General features: G+C 44.0%; 1 protein-coding gene across 1 annotated transcript in view; it reads left to right on the forward strand.

Annotated features, from left to right (window-relative positions):
* The window catches only part of MYRFL (myelin regulatory factor like), a 78,523-nt gene that overhangs the window by 18,355 nt on the left and 39,014 nt on the right, over positions 1-21,154 (forward strand). Inside the window, exons 9-14 of the mRNA XM_050935529.1 lie at positions 2,395-2,590; positions 12,149-12,225; positions 13,407-13,517; positions 14,346-14,436; positions 18,634-18,834; positions 19,209-19,317. Coding sequence (XP_050791486.1) covers positions 2,395-2,590; positions 12,149-12,225; positions 13,407-13,517; positions 14,346-14,436; positions 18,634-18,834; positions 19,209-19,317 — 785 coding nt within the window. The remainder of the gene's footprint in view (positions 1-2,394; positions 2,591-12,148; positions 12,226-13,406; positions 13,518-14,345; positions 14,437-18,633; positions 18,835-19,208; positions 19,318-21,154) is intronic.

The raw sequence follows: 21,154 nt of genomic DNA on the forward strand, positions 1-21,154 counted from the left end.
CTGTGATTTAACTCTGTGGATCAGATTACACCTCCCCCTAGATGAGTGGGAAGAAAGGTATGAGAAAGCATTTCTCTTCCCCACCCATACACCTTGGGCCAATGCAAGGCCCTCCCAGTGCTGTGAAAGAAATACTGTTGTGTTTGCTAGCAACCCAGGTACAGGTGTGCTGATGTCAAGTGGGTGAGCAGGGCCATGGCCCAGACCCCTCCCCTCCTCTCCTGTATTCCAGGAGAGTTGCACTGGAGGAGCACTGTCAACATTACAGAGACATAGACAAGTGAAGCATGCTGTCTTCTCACTCCAGCAGTCTGGCTCCTCCCCAACTGCACCGTGGCTCTGACTCATAAGAAACATAACGGAGCCCTAGTTAGGCAAAGGAAAAGGCTGACCACCCTCAAATCACAATAAAATTCCTTGCAAAATCAGGCCTAGATACTCCATGTGTTTCTTAACTGCTTTATGAAGATGTACCTGGATACAGTAGGTAAGAATCCAAATATGACAGTATTCTTCAGAATAACCTTCAACCCAAATCATTCCTCTTGGGGAAGGGAGAGCTGTACTTCTATTTCTTAACCTGTGTCTGCATTTAAGCAAATATTCAGAAATTGCTTTAAATCATCAGCTTATAAATTGGCATTGCCCTAACATAGAACGAATTTCAAAATTTATATAGAGGCTTAAGGAGTTTCTTCAGCGATGATGCTTTTAAGACCTGATATACTTGTTATGACTTACGTTAAAAAATAAGCGAATTCAGAAACAATATGATAGTTTAAGAAGCCTTTATAGCTTTGCTGTCTATGCCAGAAAAATCTATGATTAAAGTTTTTTCAAAAGATAATAAAGTACTTTATAAATCTTTTGTAAAATCTTTATATTAAATCCTTCCAACTTATAATGAGCAAATGAATGGATTAGTCTTGAAAAGCTGTCATTAGTGGCTGTGCTGATGAGGGGTTCCATAGTGGAATTTGATCATCATCATCAAATCTCTCATTAATGAGGAAAGTCTTTCTTCATATCAGGAAGATTTGCCATGTAGTCCTGTTACTTCAAGCTTATCAATTACTTACATCAGCAAACTGCAACTATTGTCTGGGATAGCTATTTCGCTGGCTCTTTCTTGAAAATCTTTTGACCTCTTTGCCTGATGTGCCCTGAATCAGGGAATATAAGGACAGAGAACTTGTCTCTCTCTAGCTGATAAATTATCCCTTCCACTAAGTAGAATAGGGTTCCGTTACTTTGTGGAGGAGGAACAGTGCTATAAAACAGTGCTTTATAAAGATCTTTCCAGAGTGCATGTGTCAACAATTGTATGTTTGGCCTGAGTAAAACCCTACTGCATTTCAAAAGCTACTGTGAAAGTGTTTGACTAGGAATTCCAGAACAAAGCAAGATGTCTGCTTGGCTCATCTGCATGTCAATAAACATAATACATTTTCAGCTCAGTTACTTATAGTGGTGCTTCTTGAGCTCTGGGAATAAATTTGTAAGTGAGAATTATGTAAACTTCCCCCACTCTTACTCTTCATATATGTAAGGTGCCAGAGTAGAATTATGAGTCAATTTAAAAAGAATTCCTATTCCTACCCGTATGAAGATAAAAGAAAAACACACATAGATCTGTTGCTCGAGATTACATATAATCCTACTTTAATTTCATCAGTCGGAATCACTGTTGCAAAAAAAAGTGAACATCATTCTGGGGATGTATTAGCAGGAGTGTTGTAAGCAAAACACAAGAAGTAATTCTTCCACTCTACTCTGCGTTGATTAGGCCTCAGCTGGCTTATGATGTCCAGTTCTGGGCATCACATTTCAGAAGAGATGTAGACGAATTGGAGAAAGTCTAAAGAAGAGCAACAAAAATGATTAAAGGTCTAGAAAACATGACCTGTGAGGGAAGATTGAAAAAAATTGGATTTGTTTAGTCTGGAAAAGAGAAGACTGAGAGGAGACATAAGTTTTCAAGTACATAAAATGTTGTTACAGGGAGGAGGGAGAAAAATTGGTCTTGTCTTCTGATGATAGGACCAGAAGCAATAGGCTTAAATTTCAGCAAGGGAGGTTTAGGTGTCGGACATTAGGAAAAACTTTCTAATTGTCAGGGTGGTTAAGCACTGGAATAAATTGCCTAGGGAGGTTATGGAATCTCCATCATTGGAGATTTTTAAGAGCAAGTTAAACAAACATCTGTCAGGAATGGTCTAGATAATACTTCGTCCTACCATGAGTGCAGGGGACTGGACTAGATGACCTCTTGAGGTCCCTTCCAGTCCTATGATTTTATTATGTATTTAACTCCACCCAAAGGAACATGAGCAGGGTTTGTCACTGAAATGTACGTTTGCTTACTGCAGCTGTTCTTTATTCTTGTTTTTGTAGCCCTGATGTAGGATACCACATTGTCACAGACAAAGGATTTAATTTTTCAACAACAGATGATGCTTTTGTATGCCAGAAGAAGAACCATTTCCAGATCACAGTCCACATTAGTGTTGTTGGGAATCCAAAATATGTCAAAACCCAGCTGGGGTTGAAACCTATTGAAAAGTTTTACTTGAAAACTTTTGGAATTAAGGTAAGTCTCCCTGTGCTTTTAATTTCTCTTCATTATAAGTATGTGATTATCAATAGAGCAGAAAGAATAGTGCAAAAAGCATTTGCAATCATTTGAATAAAAAACAGAATTAATTTAATTACTGTTCACCCTTTTTGTTAGTTTTTTGGTGATTGATGGGGTACGTCTACACTACGGGATTATTCCGATTTTACATAAACCGGTTTTATAAAACAGATTGTATAAAGTCGAGTGCACACGGCCACACTAAGCACATTAATTCGGCGGTGTGCGTCCATGGTCCGAGGCTAGCGTCGATTTCCGGAGCATTGCACTGTGGGTAGCTATTCCATAGCTATTCCATAGTTCCCGCAGTCTCCCCCGCCCCTTAGAATTCTGGGTTGAGAGCCCAGTGGCTGATGGGGCAAAAATCATTGTCACGGGTGGTTCTGGGTAAATGTCGTCAGTCATTCCTTCCTCCGGCAAAGCAACGGCAGACAATCATTTCTTGCCATTTTTCCCTGGATTGCCCTGGCAGACGCCATAGCACGGCAACCATGGAGCCCGTTCAGCTTTTTTTTTTTACAGTCACCATATGTGTACTGGATGCCGTGGACAGAGGCGATACTCCAGCGCTACACAGCAGCATTCATTTGCTTTTGCATGATAGCAGAGACGGTTATCAGTCGTTCTGTACCGTCTGCTGCCATTGTAAATTGGCAATGAGATGATGGTTATCTGTCATTCTGTACTGTCTGCTGCTATCATGGGTGCCCCTGGCTGAGGTCAGCCGAGAGTGCAAAGGCAAAACTGGGAATGACTCCCCGAGTCAATCCCTCCTTTATGGTTTTTAAAAATGGAGTCAGTCCTGCCTAGAATATGAGGCAAGTGTGCTAGAGAACCAGTGTATCAGAGCACAGCTGCTCCGTGCCAGATCCCGCAGAAATGATGAGCTGCATGCCATTCACGGGGGGTGCCCCTGCAACAACCCCACCCATTGCTTCCCTCCTCCCCTGTGTCATGAAGTTATAAAGAATGCAGGAATAAGAAACAGTGACTTGTTAGTGAGATAAAATGAGGGGGAGGCAGCCTCCAGCCACTATGACAGTCCAGGCAGGACATTAAGCGATGCGGGGAAGAGGAGGCCAGCATGCTGCTGCTATGACAGTCCAGGCAGGACAGAATCTTTTCTTTACACAGGAAAGGGAGGGGGCTGATGGAGCTCAGCCCCCAGTTGCTATGATGAGGACGGTTACCAGCCGTTCTGTACCATCTACTGACTGGGAATGACCGAGAATCATTCCTATTTTCACCCAGGGGCCCCCGGCCAGCCTCACCTGAAGCCAGCCAGAAGCACTCACGGGTTGATAACAAGGACGGCTACCAGTCCTACTGCTCCGTCTGCCACCTGGCAGGGTAGAGGAGTGGATACTGCTCTTCACTGCTGCAGCATCGCGTCTACCACCAGCATTCAGTAGACATAGGGTGACATTGAAAGAAGTCAAGAAATGATTTCTTTCCCTTTTCTTTCACGTGGCGGGGGAAGTAAATTGACGATCTATTCCCTGAACCATGCCGGACAATGTGTTTGAACCTACAGGCACTGGGAGCTCAGCCAAGCATGCAAATACTTTTCTGAGACTGCTGGGGACTGTGGGATAGCTGGAGTCAGTAACCCCTCCCTCCCTCCATGAGCATCCATTTGATTCTTTGGCTTCCCGTAATGCTTGTCACGCAGCACTGTGTAGCCTGTAGATTTTTTTTTCAAATGCTTTGGCATTTCATCTTCTGTAACGGAGCTTTGATAGAACAGATTTGTCTCCCCATACAGCGATCAGATCCAGTATCTCCCATATGGTCCATGCTGGAGCTCTTTTTGGATTTGGGACTGCATTGCCACCCGTGCTGATCAGAGCTCCACGCTAGGCAAACAGGAAATGAAAATCAAAATTTCGCAGGGCTTTTCCTGTTTACCTGGCCACTGCATCTGAGTTCAGATTACTGTCCAGAGTGGTCACAGTGGTGCACTGTGGGATACCGCCCGGAGGCCAATACCATCGATTTGCGGCCACACTAACCCTAATCCGATATGGTAATACCGATTTTAGCGCTACTCCTCTCATTGGGGAGGAGTACAGAAACCGATTTAAAGAGCCCTTTATATCAATATAAAGGGCCTCGTAGTGTAGACGGGTACAGCATTAAATCGGTTTAATGCTGCTAAAATCGGTTTAAACGCGTAGTGTAGACCAAGCCATGGAATGAGCAACATTTTGTTCATCAGGATATGTTCAGATCGTGAGATTCTTGAGCATACTTGGGCAGATGTGTGCTGAAGGGTGTAATGTTTGTACAGCTATCATGATAACACTCATTTCCTTCCTGTTGGTTTGTCATCCAATCAGGGAATGCAGACGGTACCATGTGACTTAGGTGGTCAATCTCAGACAATGAATTAGGATTAATTGAAAAAAGTAGTTCATAAAAATGATACAAATCGAATTCTATTCCCAGACAATCTACATACAGAAAAAGGGCTAACTTGGTCATTATAAACAATTTAGCCATCTTGATTGATCAAGTTTACTGTATACATAAACAGTGCAGGGGTGGAAGGAGGGTACATGGTTTGGGTGTGGAATGACAGTTTAGAGGGGAATTTCTGCAAAACAAAACAAAATTTAACCAAGGTCTCTCCAGTCACTCAAATGGGACCCAAAATTTCATCTCTCATCCTCAGATGCCTTTTTTGTATAGCAATGCTCTTGTATTCAAGTTCCCCTCTTTTTGGAAGATTTTCCCTAGCTTTTATTTACCAGAAGAGGGTAGTAGTTTGAAATATTTGTATAGGTATTTTTACAGCATAGTTAATAACTTTGCTTTGCTTCATGCTTCTTAGAATGCTAATGCATAGTTAACTGGTGGAACTCACTGTCCCATGGCATTATTGGAAAAAGAGCTTGACAGGACTGGGAAAAAGTTTAGGCATGTCTAAAAAGAATTTCTGGAATTTTCTGGTTAGTATAAATATTCATAAAAGATATCCACACTCATGCATCAGGACATAAACCAACCATTAACAACTTGGGATCAGGAAGAAACTTTCCCCTTGAAATATTATTGCATAATTTTCCATGATGGAGGCTTTACGCCTTCCTTTGAAATGTCTGTTCTTCTTCGAATGATTGCTCATATCCATTCCAGTTAGGTGTGCGCGTGCCACGTGCACGTTCATCAGAAGATTTTTACCCTAGCAACACTCGGTGGGTCGGCTGGGCACCCCTGGAGTGGCGCCGCCATGGGGCCAGATATATATGCCTGCTGACCCAACCGCCCCTCAGTTCCTCCTTACTGCCCATGTCGGTCGTTGGAACAGTGGAGCACGGCTTAGCTGATCTTCTCCTCCCTAGCTTCTCGTAGTTCTTTCATCGTTATTGTATATATAGTTCAATTTTCTACATTTCTACTTAGTTTTATTAGTTCTTTAACATAGTTATTGTATATAGTTAAGAGGGGTTGGAGATTAGCCCTTTCCCCTCACCCGGTGCCGGGGCCCATGCCCGGTTCACTGGGTTTCAAACCGTGCTTGGCTTGTTGCAAGCCGATGCCAACAGGAGATCCTCATGACTCCTGCCTTAAGTGCCTGGGGGAATCCCACCTCGCAGACAAGTGCTGCATCTGCAAGGCTTTCAAGCCGCAGACAAAAAAGGAGAGGGACTTTCATCTCAAACAGCTCCTGATGGAGGCAGCCCTTACTCCTCTGCCCTCGGCACCGAGCGCCAGACAGTCTGCACTGGGGAGAAGTGCATCTTCAGCACCAGAGCGCACCGGCACCGTGAAGGCCCCTCGGCACCAACCGTCGCCAGCCCAGAAGCCTGCCCAGCACCGCTCTCTCTCCCCGTGGGTCAAGAGGCGCAAGACTCCTGCGACTCTCGGGCCTACGTCGCAGTCAGAGCACCTCCCTAAGTCGGACTGCCGCGGCACCGACAACTTCAGCGCCGTTGATTCCGGCCTCGCAAAAGCCATCGAGTCCGGTGCCCGACAGCTTCCCGGCACGCGCCGTGGTTGAGCTTATTGTTCCCTCCACGCCGGAGACATTCTCTACGGCAAGGGAGCTGATTGCCCTGACAGAGCCTGCGCTACCTCAATCCCCGGCACCGCCAGTGCAGGTTATCCAATCAGTGGGCAAGCCTCCCCTGATGAGACCATCCTCTCTCGGCACCGCTGAAAGGCACTCGTCACGATCGAGGTCCCACTGGCGTTCTCGGTCCCGTCACCGATCCCGGTCCCAACACCGCTCGCAATCCCAGTACCGCTCTCCATCTCGGTACCAGTCGTACTCTTGGCACTGTTTGAGATCGCACTTTCCGACCCGATACTCTCGGCACCGATCCAACTCCCAGCATTGTTCATGGCACCGCACCTCTCGCAGCCGCTCTCGACGTAGAGCTTCGAGGTCCTGGTCGACCTCCCAGCACCGCTCCGGTCGCAGGTCCCGGTCTCATTCCCGGTACCTGTAAGGCGCCCGGTACCGTTCTCCGGTGCCACGTGGAGATGGATCAACCAGACGCAGAGACCCTTCCCAAGTGGTTTCAGCTCCTCCGTGGCCGTCTCGCCATACATCAGTATCATCACACCCGGACAGTGCCGGCTATGCACACGACCCTGATTCGGATACACACAGCCGAGTCTTCCAAGAGACTCATGGCCCAGACCAGAGACCTCATCAGTGGTCCTTCTGGACACCTTGGGCATATCACCAAGCCCAAGGTGGACCCGCAGTGACATCACGCTCCGTTCCATCGGAACACCGAGTGCCAGAGGCCACTGTCAGCTGCCCCCCTCCTGCGGGTATGGACGAAGCTTCCATCCACGCACCGGACCCTCAGATCCCACCGGTCCTTGACATCCCCCATGATCAGGAGACCATACAGGACCCACTCCTCCCGGGCCTTTCATCTTTCTCTTCCCCGGATGAAGTGGTGGAGGCGGGCCCGATGAGGATGTCCCCGCTAATTGACCTCAGGGCACACCAGGACCTCCTGAGGTGCGTCGCCCTGAATATAAATCTGCAGGTGGACGAGGTTCCGGAGGTTGAGGACCCCGTGGTAGATATATTGTCGGTGGATACACCAACTCGAGTGGCTTTCCCGTTCATTCGATCGATTCAAGCTAAGGCAGATACCATCTGGCAATCCCCAGCATCTATTCCGCCCACGGCCAGAGGAGTGGAACGGAAGTACATGGTGCCCTCTAAGGGGTACGAGTACTTATACGTGCACCCTGCTCACTGGCCGTACAATCCGTAAATGAACGGGAGTGCCATGGCCAGCAAGCCCCTGCCCCAAAATCTAAGGAGGCTAGGCGTATGGATTTGTTGAGCTGTAAAATCTACTCCGCGGGGGGCCTCCAACTCAGGGTGGAGAACTAGCAAGCTCTACTTAGCAGGTATAATTACAACACATTGGAGGCGGTAGGGAAATTCATAGATCTGGTCCCGCAAGACTCCCACCAAGAATTTAAGGCACTATTGGAGGAAGGAAAGAAGGTGGCGAGAACCTCTCTCCAGGCCTCACTGGACGCTGCCGATTTGGCAGCCAGAACTGTGGCCTCTGGAATCGCCATGAGGCGTATATCATGGCTCCAGGTGTCGGGCCTGCCACCTGAACTTCAGCACACTATCCAAGACTTGCCATTCGATGGCCAGGGTCTATTCTCTGAGAAGACGGACCCTAGATTACAGAATCTGAAAGATAATCGGGTGATTATGCGTTCGCTCAGGATGCATACATCACAGACTCGACGAAGATCATTCCGCACCCAACCTCAGTGCCCTTACCCCCCGCCTAGACCAAGACACGACTTTGGCAGGCGGCGAGGTCGTGGCAACAGCAGACGACAGTCTGGACCTCAAGGGGGTCACAATAACGGTACCTCCAAGCCAAAGACGAGATCCAAACCAAACTTTTGAAGGTGCGCCCGAGGGCGATGTACCAGTTGTCTCCCAGGATCCTTTTCAGTTTTACAACTGCCTTTCCCCTTTCCTCCCTGCGTGGACCCAATTAAGCTCGGATCGTTGGGTCCTACACACAGTAGAATTCGGATAGCACCTCCAGTGTATTTCGCCCCCCCCAGCCCCCCTCCTCGTCCCTCTTCAGGGAGCCCTCTCACGAGCAATTCCTCTTGCAAGAGGTACGGACGCTCCTTGCCATGGGAGCTATAGAGGAGGTACCGAAGGACTTAAGGGGCAAGGGGTTCTAGTCCCGGTATTTCCTAATCCCCAAGGTGAAAGGAGGCCTCAGGCCTATCCTAGACCTGCAAGGACTGAACAAGTTCATGAAAAAGTTGAAGTTGCGCATGGTATCCCTGGGGACAATCATCCCATCCTTGGGTCCAGGAGACTGGTATGCCACCCTCGACATGAAGGACACATATTTCCACATTGCCATTTACTCTCTGCACAGACGGTACCTCCGGTTTGTGATCAACCATCAGCATTTTCAGTTTATGGTCCTTCTGTTTGGCCTCTCTACAGCCCCTCGGATATTCACAAAGTGCATGGCTGTAGTCGCTGCCTCCCTCCATCACCGTTGAATACATGTCTTCCCGTACCTCGACGATTGGCTCATTCGGGGGACCTCTGAGGTCCAAGGCACCAGTCATGTCGGCATCATCAAGGACCTCTTCATGCGACTAGGCCTAATGATCAACATGGAGAAATCTACTCTGGTGCCCACACAAAGAATAGAGTTCATTGGGGCCATCCTGGACTCCAATCTCGCAAGGGCCAGTTTACCACGACCCCGATTTCAGGCAATAGTATCAATTATACAAAACCTTCAAAACTTCCCAACAACTTTGTCTTGCACTTCTCTCGGCCTCCTTGGTCACATGGCTGCCTGCACGTTCGTGACCAAGCATGCCAGACTACGTCTGCGTCCCCTTCAAACTTGGCTCGCCACAGTTTATCGCCCAGGCAGAGACGCCATAGACATGGTAGTAACCATTCCCCCAAGCATCCTAGGCTCCTTCGACTGGTGGCTGACGCCCTCCCTGGTGTGTGCAGGACTGCCGTTCTATTCACCACAGCCCTCCCTGTCCCTAACGACGGACGCGTCATCTCTCGGCTAGGGTGCTCACCTCAGACATCTTTGCGCTCAAGGCCTTTGGTCGTCTCAGGAGCTGGCGTTACACACAAATGTCCGAGAGCTAAGAGCAGTCCGCCTGGTTTGCCAGGCATTCCAGCAACATCTACAGGGCCGTTGTGTCTCAGTGTTTACAGACAACACAACGGCCATGTACTACATAAACAAGCAGGGAGGGACACAATCCTCCCCCCTTTGTCGGGAGGCGATCCAACTATGGGACTTTTGCATAGCCCACTCGATAGATCTGGTAGCATCCTTTCTCCCAGGAGTTCGAAACACTCTGGCAGATCAACTCAGCAGATCCTTCCTGTCTCTCGAGTGGTTGATTCGCCCGGACATTATACATTCTGTCCTCTGGAACTGGGGATTTCCCCACATAGACCTCTTCGCTTCCCGTGAGAACAGGAAATGCCAGAGGTTCTGCTCCTTCCAAGGTCTCTCCCGGGGTTCGATCTCGGACACCTTCCTGATTCCGTGGAAGAGCCAACTACTTTACGCCTTTCCACCATTCCCGTTGGTTCACAAGGTCCTACTAAAGCTCCGCAGGGACAGAGCTCGCCTGATCATGATCGCCCCTGCGTGGCCCAGGCAACACTGGTACACCACGTTGTTCGACCTGTCGATACCCAACCCAATCACCCTGCCTCGTCATCCAGACCTCATAACTCAGGACCACGGCAGACTTCACCACCCAGACCTGCAGTCACTTCACCTCATGGCATGGCTCCTGCGTGGTTAACCCAGTCAGAGTTACGTTGCCCTGCACCAGTGCAAGAAGTATTTCTGGGTAGCAAAAAACCTTCCACTCAGTCTACGTATCTGGCCAAGTGGAAGCGTTTCTCCTGCTGGTGCGAAACGCAAAATGTTACTCCCATTGAGGTCTCGATCCCCACCATTCTGAACTACCTCTGGTCTCTCAAACAGCAAGGCCTAGCGGTATCATCTTTGCAGGTGCACTTGGTGGCCATTTCTACCTTCCACCCAGAAGTGGCCACTCTGTGTTTTCACACCCTATGGTTTCCAGGTTCCTCAAGGGCTTGGAGCGCCTATACCCCCAAGTATGCCGCCCTGCCCCTACCTGGGACCTCAACCTAGTCTTAAACAGACTGATGTCGCCACCATTCGAGCCGTTGGCAACTTGCTCACTGCTATACTTGTCCTGGAAAACAGTTTTCCTCATAGCCATTACATCGGCCAGATGAGTCTCTGAGCTTTGGGTGCTCACGGTGGACCCACAGTATACAGTCTTTCACAAGGACAAGGTGCAGTATACAGTCTTTCACAAGGACAAGGTGCAGTTGCGACCACACCCAGCGTTCCTCCCTAAAGAAGTATCGGCCTTCCGTACCAATCAGGACGTCTTCCTTCTGGTCTTCTTCCCGACGCCGCACTCTTCATGACAGGAACAACAATTGCACTCCCTAGATGTCCGTAGGGTGCTCACATTTTATATCGAACGGACGAAGCCCTTTCGTAAATCGTCCCAACTCTTCGTTGCAGTGGCAGACCGAATGAAAGGCCTACCTGTCTCCTCCCAGAGGATCTCCTCTTGGGTGACAGCGTGCATCTGCACTTGCTATGACTTGGCTCATGTTCCCTCGGGCCATCTCATCGCACATTCTACCAGGGCTCAGGCTTCATCTGCTTCCTTCCTGGCCAATGTACCAATCCAGGAAATATGTCATGCAGCTACCTGGTCCTCGGTCCACACCTTTGCATCACATTATGCTCTGGTTCAACAGTCTAGAGATGATGCAGCCTTTGGCTCAGCAGTTTTGCATTCTGCTACATCTCGCTCCGACTCCATCGCCTAGGTAAGGCTTGGGAATCACCTAACTGGAATGGATATGAGCAATCACTCAGAAGAAAAGACAGTTACTCACCTTTGTAACTGTTGTTCTTCGAGATGTGTTGCTCATATCCATTCCAAACCTGCTCCCCCTCCCCACTGTTGGAGTAGCCGGCAAGAAGGAACTGAGGGGCGGTTGGGTCGGCAGGCTTATATATCCGGCGCCATGGCGGCGCCACTCCAGGGGGCGCCCAGCCGACCCACCAAGTGTTGTTAGGGTAAAAATCTTCCGATGAACGTGCACGCGGCACGCGCACACCTAACTGGAATGGATATGAGCAACAGATCTCGAAGAACAACAGTTACAAAGGTGAGTAACCGTCTTTTATTACTAGCTATAGTGGGATCCATGAGTCTGGACTAGTGAAGCATTGCTCTGAACAGGTGGCAATTCCTGTCACTATATATGTGGTTCCACAACAATTGAGAGAGTTTGGTTTTCTAATTAATTTGCATATTGACTTTTGGTCTATTCTCACTACAACCGTTTATATTTATTTGTGAGAAAATTAACCTTTTAAAAGTGTAACCGGTCACGCTTTAAAATTTGTACTTGAAAAGGTTATTTCCTTTTAACTATAGGTGGACTCCCCAAATCAGATAATCACCATTGAACAATCTCAGTCGGACCGAAGCAAAAAATCTTTCAATCCTGTAAAGTAAGAATTTTTTCCCCCTCCCCATTCCCCTCACCAGGTATTGCTGTTTCATGGCAAATAGATGGTAATTCTAGGATTCTCTTACTAACAGAAGTTGGTCCAGTAAAAGATACTACCTTAATCACTTTTTCTCTAATATCCTCGGACCAATATGGCTCCAAAAACACTGCATGTCATATAGATATGACATAGAGAAAAACTGCCACATTAAGTTTCAGAAAAGGTTACATCTCCTATTCAAAAATCCACAGTGGTGAACTCTGAATTGGGAAGTGGGGGACAGATTAGCTTGTAGCCTTTTCTACCATGGTTCTTTTTCTAGCTACCAAGGGATAGATTATCAGCTGGTGTAACTTGATGTAGTGTCACTGACACTGAAGGAGTAACATTGATTTACACCAGATGAAAAGTGAATAGTTGGACTGTTCTTTGTCCATGAAGAAATGTTTGATCAGATCATCATTACATGCAATGGTGGACATGAAAATGCAAATTAGATACAGGTAAAAACAAACAGGAGAGAAATTATGGTTTAGTTAATCTGTTACTGTAGGTTGAATGATATATGGTAGTGCCCTATATTAGCAACAAATACCCATGTATGGTCAATGGGCCTACTATCTGTGGTTATTGGTGCAGAAATCATAGAATATCAGGTTTGGAAGGGACCTCAGGAGGTCATCTAGTCCAACCCCCTGCTCAAAGCAGGACCAATCCCAAATAGATTTTTACCCTTGTTCTCTAAATGGCACCCTCAAGGATTGAGCTCACAACCCTGTGTTTAGCAGGCCAATGCTCAAGCCAATGAGCTATCCCTTCACTTAGTAGATGAATGTTACTAAGACCCCAAATATTCCCACCCTGGGTTGGATACTGTACATGATTGACTACATTCACCCCCTTACTGACCCATCTGACAGGATATTGTGATGTATTGGTTAATGTGAGGCTGATGTGCTTTGGCCCCTAAGTTGAAAGGTGCCATAAAAGAAGAAACTGTGACATTTTTATAAGTTGGAGAGCATTCCACATGTACTGAGGTGCCTCTGCTGTCAGCTAAGTAATATGCTTCATTTTTCTGATTTAATATAATCAGCTTGAGCAAATCTGCAGGACAATTAGAAGTGGTCCAGGTGAGGGTAGTTGTTTGCCCCGTAACTTGTTTCCTTTTTCTGTTTTAGACTTGATCTACCAGCAGACCAGGTAACCAAAGTGACACTGGGAAGGTTACATTTCAGTGAAACAACAGCAAATAACATGAGAAAAAAGGGGAAACCTAATCCTGACCAAAGGTAGCGTGATGGTCCTCTGGGAGCAGGGGTGTAAAGGGGGAGTGACCTGACTTATAATGAGGTAGATATATTTAAGTCAGTGAAGGTTTGTGTTGCCAACTCATGATTTTATCCTGAGTTTCATGGTCTTTGGAGTCTTTCTTAAAGACCCAGCTCCTGAATAAAATTATGTGAGAGTCTGTTTTCATTTTACTACCAAAAAAAAAAAGTTTCTTGTCCTCATGGTTGCATCACAAAGCTGGAAAATATCACCCAAGTTATACCTTAACACCTCAGAAACCAGAAAGCAAATAAAAAGAAACCTAGATATAGAGTTTAAAAGCTTATTTATTTGTAGCCAATCTCATGAGTTTTGTGGGGGGGCCTGATTCATGATTTCTTGAATGGTTGGAGTTGGAAATACCGAAGTCTTTCTGTTGACTTCAATGAGCACTGGGTCCAAAGCGTATTTAACAGAGAATGAACTAAACGGAGAGTAAGAAGTGTTAATTTTCCTCCCATACTTCAAAAAAAGTTATGCTTAAAATACAAGATTTAAAATACTGAATAATTTGGCCAGAAAAATAGTGACAGAGTCTGGACCCCAAGGGGACGGGAAACATGGGACTGGAAGGGTTGTATGAGTAACCAAGCTGATGGAAGCCTGGGTGAGACCTTTATGTTGGTAGACTGGCTGCTGTTATCAGGGCTCTGAGCTATGGCAGCATACTATTAAGACACCCACAATTATAAGGCAGGCAGTGACAGAAGCCCTTGCTGGTCAGGGGGGTACGCCTGTGAAATTATTTCAGCTTTCTTGTTAAATCGTTGAAATTAATTTCATATTAGATACTTCATGCTGGTGATTGGACTATATGCTGTCAGTCAGGACCAGTCGTATTTATTGTCTGCACATGTCTCTGAAAGGATCATTGTGAGGGTAGGTACACGTTTATTTGAGCCACATTCTTATTTTCTTTTCACAAAGGAGAACGTCTGGGTTATTGTTGGGCAGTGTGCATTTTATAATTGTTTGTAGTACACATGGTGATTTAGGGATCTTAATATTTTTGAGGGCTTATTGTGAGGCTATAAATAGTTCTGTATATCTGTGTATGTGCATGTGTGAAAGATTGACATGTTTTAAGAGGCGCACATGTTGAGAAGGGAGTGAGAAGACATGCAAAAATATGGGGAATTTTCGAAGGCTCTTGGATTGTTTTTCAATTATGCTCAGCTTGTAATCTACAATAGGCTCCTGATACTTCTGAACAATTAACTTCTGAAAAAGCGTGTGTGTGTGTATCACATTTCTGAAAAGGAATTTAGAGTAAGGGACGTCTTTGGCTCTGTCTTTTGAATACAACATTTAGGGCAGATCCAGCTGGACCCAATTCTGCTCATTTTTACACATGCAAGGAATCCTTCTAAATAGGACTACCCATGCGAGAAATGTCTACAGGATTGGGCCCACGAGGGGTAGTGTCCCCATGATTTTTAGAGTGCAGTTCTATTTTCTGAAAAGTAACTCAAAATGGCATTCTGAAATTCCATATTTACTATCTCCTGATTATTTTTGTATCAGTTGTGCTCAGTTTACAAATAATAAGTTCTAGCTTCCAGGCCTGCAAACTTTCTGAGGTTGGGAGTCAAAAACTTCCCAGACCATGCCTCATCCCCCACGTCAGATATTCTGCAGGCTAATTTATGCCCTTCATGACATCTGTGCAGTCCCATTGTTTTCAGCGGGCTTAATACTGGAACTTAGTAAACAACTGCGTTGATGAGGTGCAAGTTAGGATAGAACCCACAGCACATGTTGTTGTAATTGTGTTGATTCTGCAGGGTTAAAAGGGGGAAAAAACAGTGAACCTTTATTTTCTCATTGTATTAAAATACATTTGACTCTGAATACACAAAAGGAGTAGATATGCTAAATAGAAGCTATTTTTTTATAATTAGCATTGGACTGCACTTTAAAAGGAAAAGTTCATGTTCTCTTCTGTAGAAATATTGAGAATTAAATAAGATGAAAGAGAACTGATGCAGAGCTGAAAAAATAATAGATTTTGCAGTTCACTGTCAATGCCAACAAAACAAAAACTGATTTTGGCTGAACTGGAAATTATTTATTTTTTAAGTTTTGATAAATTAAAAAAAATTCTGGTTGAACAAAACATTTTGTTTTGATTTGGAGCATTTGTAAACTTTTTACAAATTTTAAAATAAAATTAAAAATTTCAGACAGAAAAATAGAATCATTTCATTAAACAAAAAGTCTAAGTGAAACATTTGATTTTTTTCCTCCTTTTTTTTCAAAATGGACAACTTAGCAAAATCGATGTGAATTCACTAAATGTTTGTTTCACTGAATCTTCATTTTTCACTGAAAAAAGTTTTTTCACTGAAAGATTTCACCCAGCTCTAATTACATGTGCCACTGACCTATTATCAGAAACATTTCATGTATTTCTTTTTAATTACATACCTACTTCTTATATAGTGCTTTTCATCAGTAGATCTCAGAGTTGTAGAAATGAGATCATATACACAGCTATTATAGTTTTGTAGTATTTTTGCTGTGTGATACATGTACTTCATAACAATTTAATAGTTTGTAATAACTAGGCCTAGGTCCTCCTGTTCCCCCTTTAGTTGTGTGGCGGGGGAGAGGTGTAATTGCTGGAGTCTGTTCATTTTTGTTATAAATATTTTTTTTTAATTGCCCAGGTGTTGTGAGCTTGGGCTGGGTGCTTGCTTGTGGGTGGTTGGAGTATACATTTCTATAAATCAACTAATGAGGTCTGTGCTACTGTGTCTCTTCTGCAGCCTCCGTTTTCAGTCCCCTGCTCCCATGAATAATTCCAGTGCCTGCCTCTGTTACTGCTCATAGTTTTTCCAGGCAGTAGCAGCATGAAACTCATCTGAGTCTTGGCAGTTTTTCTGTTGCACAGATTATTTTGAATAGCAGCAGTAAAACTGACCCCAATTCTATAATTTCACTTTGCTGCTGCTTGGTAAGGCAGAGCTCTTGGTGCAGTCTGTTCACAGATTCAGGAAGACAACTTCTTTTTTGCATCCAGTTCACATTTGGATCATTATCTTACAAACCATAAGGGCTAGTATCTTAATTTTTGCTTTAAATGAAAGCTTATGTTCTGCAGAAGTTCATGATTTGGGCTCCCACACCCACCAGGGGAAGCATATCAGATGACACTAGTGAATGTGAGTAGATTTTTTTATTTTTTTTAGCACTTGTGCCTATGGTGCCAGTCAAATAAATAAATGATTGAATGGACAAAAGTAGAGGACTGAGAATCTAAACAGTGGCAATATCAGTAAAAGGGACTATATCAGTGTTCTGGTCTGATATGTTTGGAATGGAAGGCAGGGCCATGTATATAAAGACATCGCTTACTGCAGTGTGGCAAAACTTACTGAATGCATTGTGATGGGAAAAGCATACACTCTGGTCCTCCATACTGCAGAGTTAAAGATTAAAGAACTACAAACTGAGTAGTGGTTAACAGGCACATCAGATCATGCTCTAATTGTGACAGTTAGAAGTGCACAGTTCTCTGTATCACAGATGGTGTAGCCTTGCGAAAACACAAGGCCTTATAAATGAGTGCTGAGTTTTTGGCACATTGGTATTTTATTTAGATCTACATTTTAATGCCTGAATTCAGTGTTAATTTTTTATTTTTAATAAGGAAATAAACCAAAAAAAAGCATTAGGATTTTTGTTCATTGAGTTTTTTTCTCTGAGAGCAAGATTACTTGTATTTGATGACTCTAATCTAAATTAATAGAGTTCAGACAAAGGGTAGTATTTTGTAGAATGTGTGGACATGCTTATTTAGGGGTTCCTCATTGAAAATGCCAGCTGACTTAACTTATGAGTGCAAAAGTTATATGTATTACAGATGGTGACTTCTCCAGGAACTATGCAAATATGTTTGAATATGATGGAAATTTCCATGTCTCAATTAATAAATAAAAGTGGAGTTCATCTAGTAGCTTTGATTTGTTGCAGCTGCTGTTACGAAGTCAATTTATCTATGCCCACTTTAGTCAGCAATGTTATTACCATAAAAAAAAGTTAAGCCGTTAGAAAATCTCATTGTTCTATTCTTTTCCTGAGGCATCTTAATAAGGTTTAGGTTGTTTAAAGCACATAGGGGTCTTGGATTCAATACATTGCTTAATTATTGGGTTTTTTTGTTTTGTTTCTGGAAACACCCACAAGATGCTAAGTGCTTTTCAGACATAAAAGAAGGCCGAGTCTCGGTCACAAAGAGCTTATATTCTAAAAGACACAAGCAGGCAAAGGGAAGAGGAAATTGGTACAATGTTGTTGTTAAAATAGCACTTCAGAGCCCTAGTCCTGGACCTGGACCCATTGTGCTGGAGGCTGGACAAATACAGAACAAAAAGATAGTCCTTGACCCAACCAGCTCACAGTAAAGAAGTAGTAATCGGTCATTTCAAATAATATAGTTGTGGGATAGTTTTGTAAATATAAAAGTTATTCCTAGGTACCCACAACATGGACAACCATGTACCTTCAGTCTGATTTACAGTCCAGAGTAGGTGATGTTGGGAATGCAGAATGCATGAATTCAAGCCCAAACCCACCTGTTCAGCATGGACCTCGGACAAAATACAGGGAAAGCTTCTGAAAATGGATTAAAAAAAAAAAGATAAATCTCTATGTTCAATAGGTTTTTTTAGGGAATGGGGAACCTTTCAAGTCAGATGTGTTAAAATCTGCCTTTTTTTCTCTTGTCCAACATCCAATCCTTAGTGAGCTAGTAGGCCAGAAGACAGTTTGTTGGCAAATCAGAAATGATTCTGAGGTCTGATCACAAACCTAGTTACTTGAAATGCTTTGAAGTTGACCATCTTCCTTAAGGTTATAGTAAAATATAATACAAGAAAAGGCTTTGCGGGCACTGAAAATGTTCTAGGTGGGAAACATTTCTTTAGAGGTTATCCATTCTGATGTGTTAAAAAAGTTCAAAAATGTAGTTTAAATGTGGAAGATTTGTATGGCATTTCATATTCCTTTGGTAAATTGGATAAAGCAATAGTAAATCCGTGCTACTGTATCTTTGACTGTAACACATTTTTTTAGGCATCTAACCCTGGGCAGTTTGAGAATGACAGTGATGTGTTGTGGCAGCGAGGACATGTTCCAGAGACTGTAGTCTGTCATGGTCTAGTAGGAATTAACACAGATGCACCAGATGAAGCACTGGTTGTCTGTGGAAATGTGAAAGTGATGGGGACAGTCATGCATCCATCTGACAGTCGAGCAAAACAGAATATCCAGGAGGTGAGTGCTGTGGAGCTTTTAAGGCATTTACGTTTACACCACAGTGCATGTATGAATTATCATTCTGACACACATGAAGTAGATTCTGTTATCTTAGACACATCGGAATGTTGGCCTTAGGAAAATGAATGCATTGCTGTGCATTGTGGAGCCATCCTGTTTGAACTGGGGGGGACTTTGAACTTGGATGAGTATGTGTGTCTGTAAATGAAGTGGTTTGATTGAAATGTAACTGGGAATACAAGTAAAAATAACAGCTGGTTAATGATGAATTGGGAGATGTCGGATGGCAGCTGTGTCATGCTAGTTAAACCTTTGACGTGACTTTGATCCTTAATATTGGAACGTGTAAAACCTGGTCTTTGTGCAATTAGGTTGAACCAACTGAGCAGCTGAGAAGAATAGCTCAAATGAGGTTGGTTGAGTATGACTACAAGCCTGAATTTGCATCTGTAATGGGAATAAACAGTACCCATGAAACAGGTATTCAATCAACTCTCCTTCTGTTCTAATGTCTCTCATTTTATATTTGTATGTTGTATCATAATGATTAATTCCCTGGCATTTCAACCTCATTTTTAGGATCCTAAGGCCTCTTGCAGTGTTTTTCTTTTAAAACTGGTGAGAGTATGTAGGTATCTGATTATGTGTGTATATGTCTCCATTTTAGTAGGTGCAATCAGCTGACATTGTCCATGCTTGGTCTCAGTCCAAAAGGGATACATCTTTTTAAAAGCTTTAGCCAAATTGTTTCCACCATTTTTTGTATATTTGAGCATTTAAAACAAATCCATTTGATTATTTACCTGTATTACTATGGTACCAAGGAGCCCTCATCATAGACCAGGATCTCGTTGTGCTACATACTGCCATACACATGTGGGCTGAAAATTTGCACTTAAAACAAAACAAAAATGTCTATTGAGATTTGGCTTCTCTGGTAAATCTTGTGGAGCTCTAAGGTCCAAGACAGGTTGAATACCTTCATGTCTCTTTTCCTTTGTCTATAAGTGATAAGTAACAGTCAGCATGGATTTGTGAAGAACAAATCATGTCAAATCAACCTAATAGCTTTCTTTGACAATGGTAACAAGCCTTGTGGATGGGGTGATGGTGTGGTGGGGGGAAAGTGGTAGATGTGGTATATCTTGACTTTAGTAAGGCTTTTGATATTGACCTGCATGACCTTCTTATAAACAAACTAGAGAAATACAACCTAGACGGAGCTACTGTAAGGTAGGTGTATAACTGGTTGGAAAACCATTACATAAGAACATAAAAGTGGCCATACTGGGTCAGACCAAAGGTCCATCTAGCCCGGTATCCTATCTTCCTACAGTGGCCAATGCCAGGTGCCCCAGAGAGAATGAACAGAAGAGGAAATCATCAAATGGTCCATCCCCTTCACACACTCCCAGCTTCTGGCGAAGTTTGCAGATGATGCCAACCTGGGAGGGGTTGCAAGTGGTTTGAAGGATATTATTAAAATTCAAAATGATCTGGACAAACCAGGGAAATGGTCTGAAGTAAATAGGGTGACATTCAGTAAGGACAAATGCAAAGTACTCCACATAGGAGGGAGGAATCAGTTGCACACATACAAAATGGGAAATGACTGGCTAGGAAGGAGTGGATCACAAGCTAAATATGAATCAACAATGTAACACTGTTGTGCAAAAAAAAAAAAAGAGGAAACATCATTCTGGGAAGTATCAGCAGGGATATTGTAAGCAAGACATAAGAAGTAATTCTTCTGCTCTACTCTGCACTGATTAGGGCTTAACTGGAGTATTGTGTCCAGTTCTGAGCACCACATTTCAGGAAAGATGTGGACAAATTGGAGAAAGTCCAGAGAAGAGCGACAAAAATGATTAAAGGTCTAGAAGACATGACCTATGAGGGAAGATTGAAAAAACTGGGTTTATTTAGTCTGGAGAAGGGAAGACTAAGAGGGGACATAACAACAATTTTCAGGTTGTTACAAGGAGGAGGAAGAAATTTTTTTCTCCTTAACCTCTGAGGATAGAACAAGAAGCAATGGGCTTAAATTTCAGCAAGTGAGGTTTAAGTGTCGGACATTAGGAAAAGCTTTCTAATTGTCAGGGTGGTTAAGCACTGGAATAAATTGCCTAGGGAGGTTGTGGAATCTCTGTCAGTGGAGATTTTTAAGAGCAGATTAGACAAACACCTGTCAGGGATGGTCTAGATAATACTTTGTCCTGCCATGAATGCAGGGAACTGGACTAGGTGACCTCTCGAGGTTCCTTCCAGTCCTATGGTTCTATGATCTGACTTCTTCTTGGTTATTTTTTCTTTAGTA

Source organism: Gopherus flavomarginatus, chromosome 1 (assembly GCF_025201925.1).
Source record: "Gopherus flavomarginatus isolate rGopFla2 chromosome 1, rGopFla2.mat.asm, whole genome shotgun sequence".
Classification (NCBI taxonomy): domain Eukaryota; kingdom Metazoa; phylum Chordata; order Testudines; family Testudinidae; genus Gopherus; species Gopherus flavomarginatus.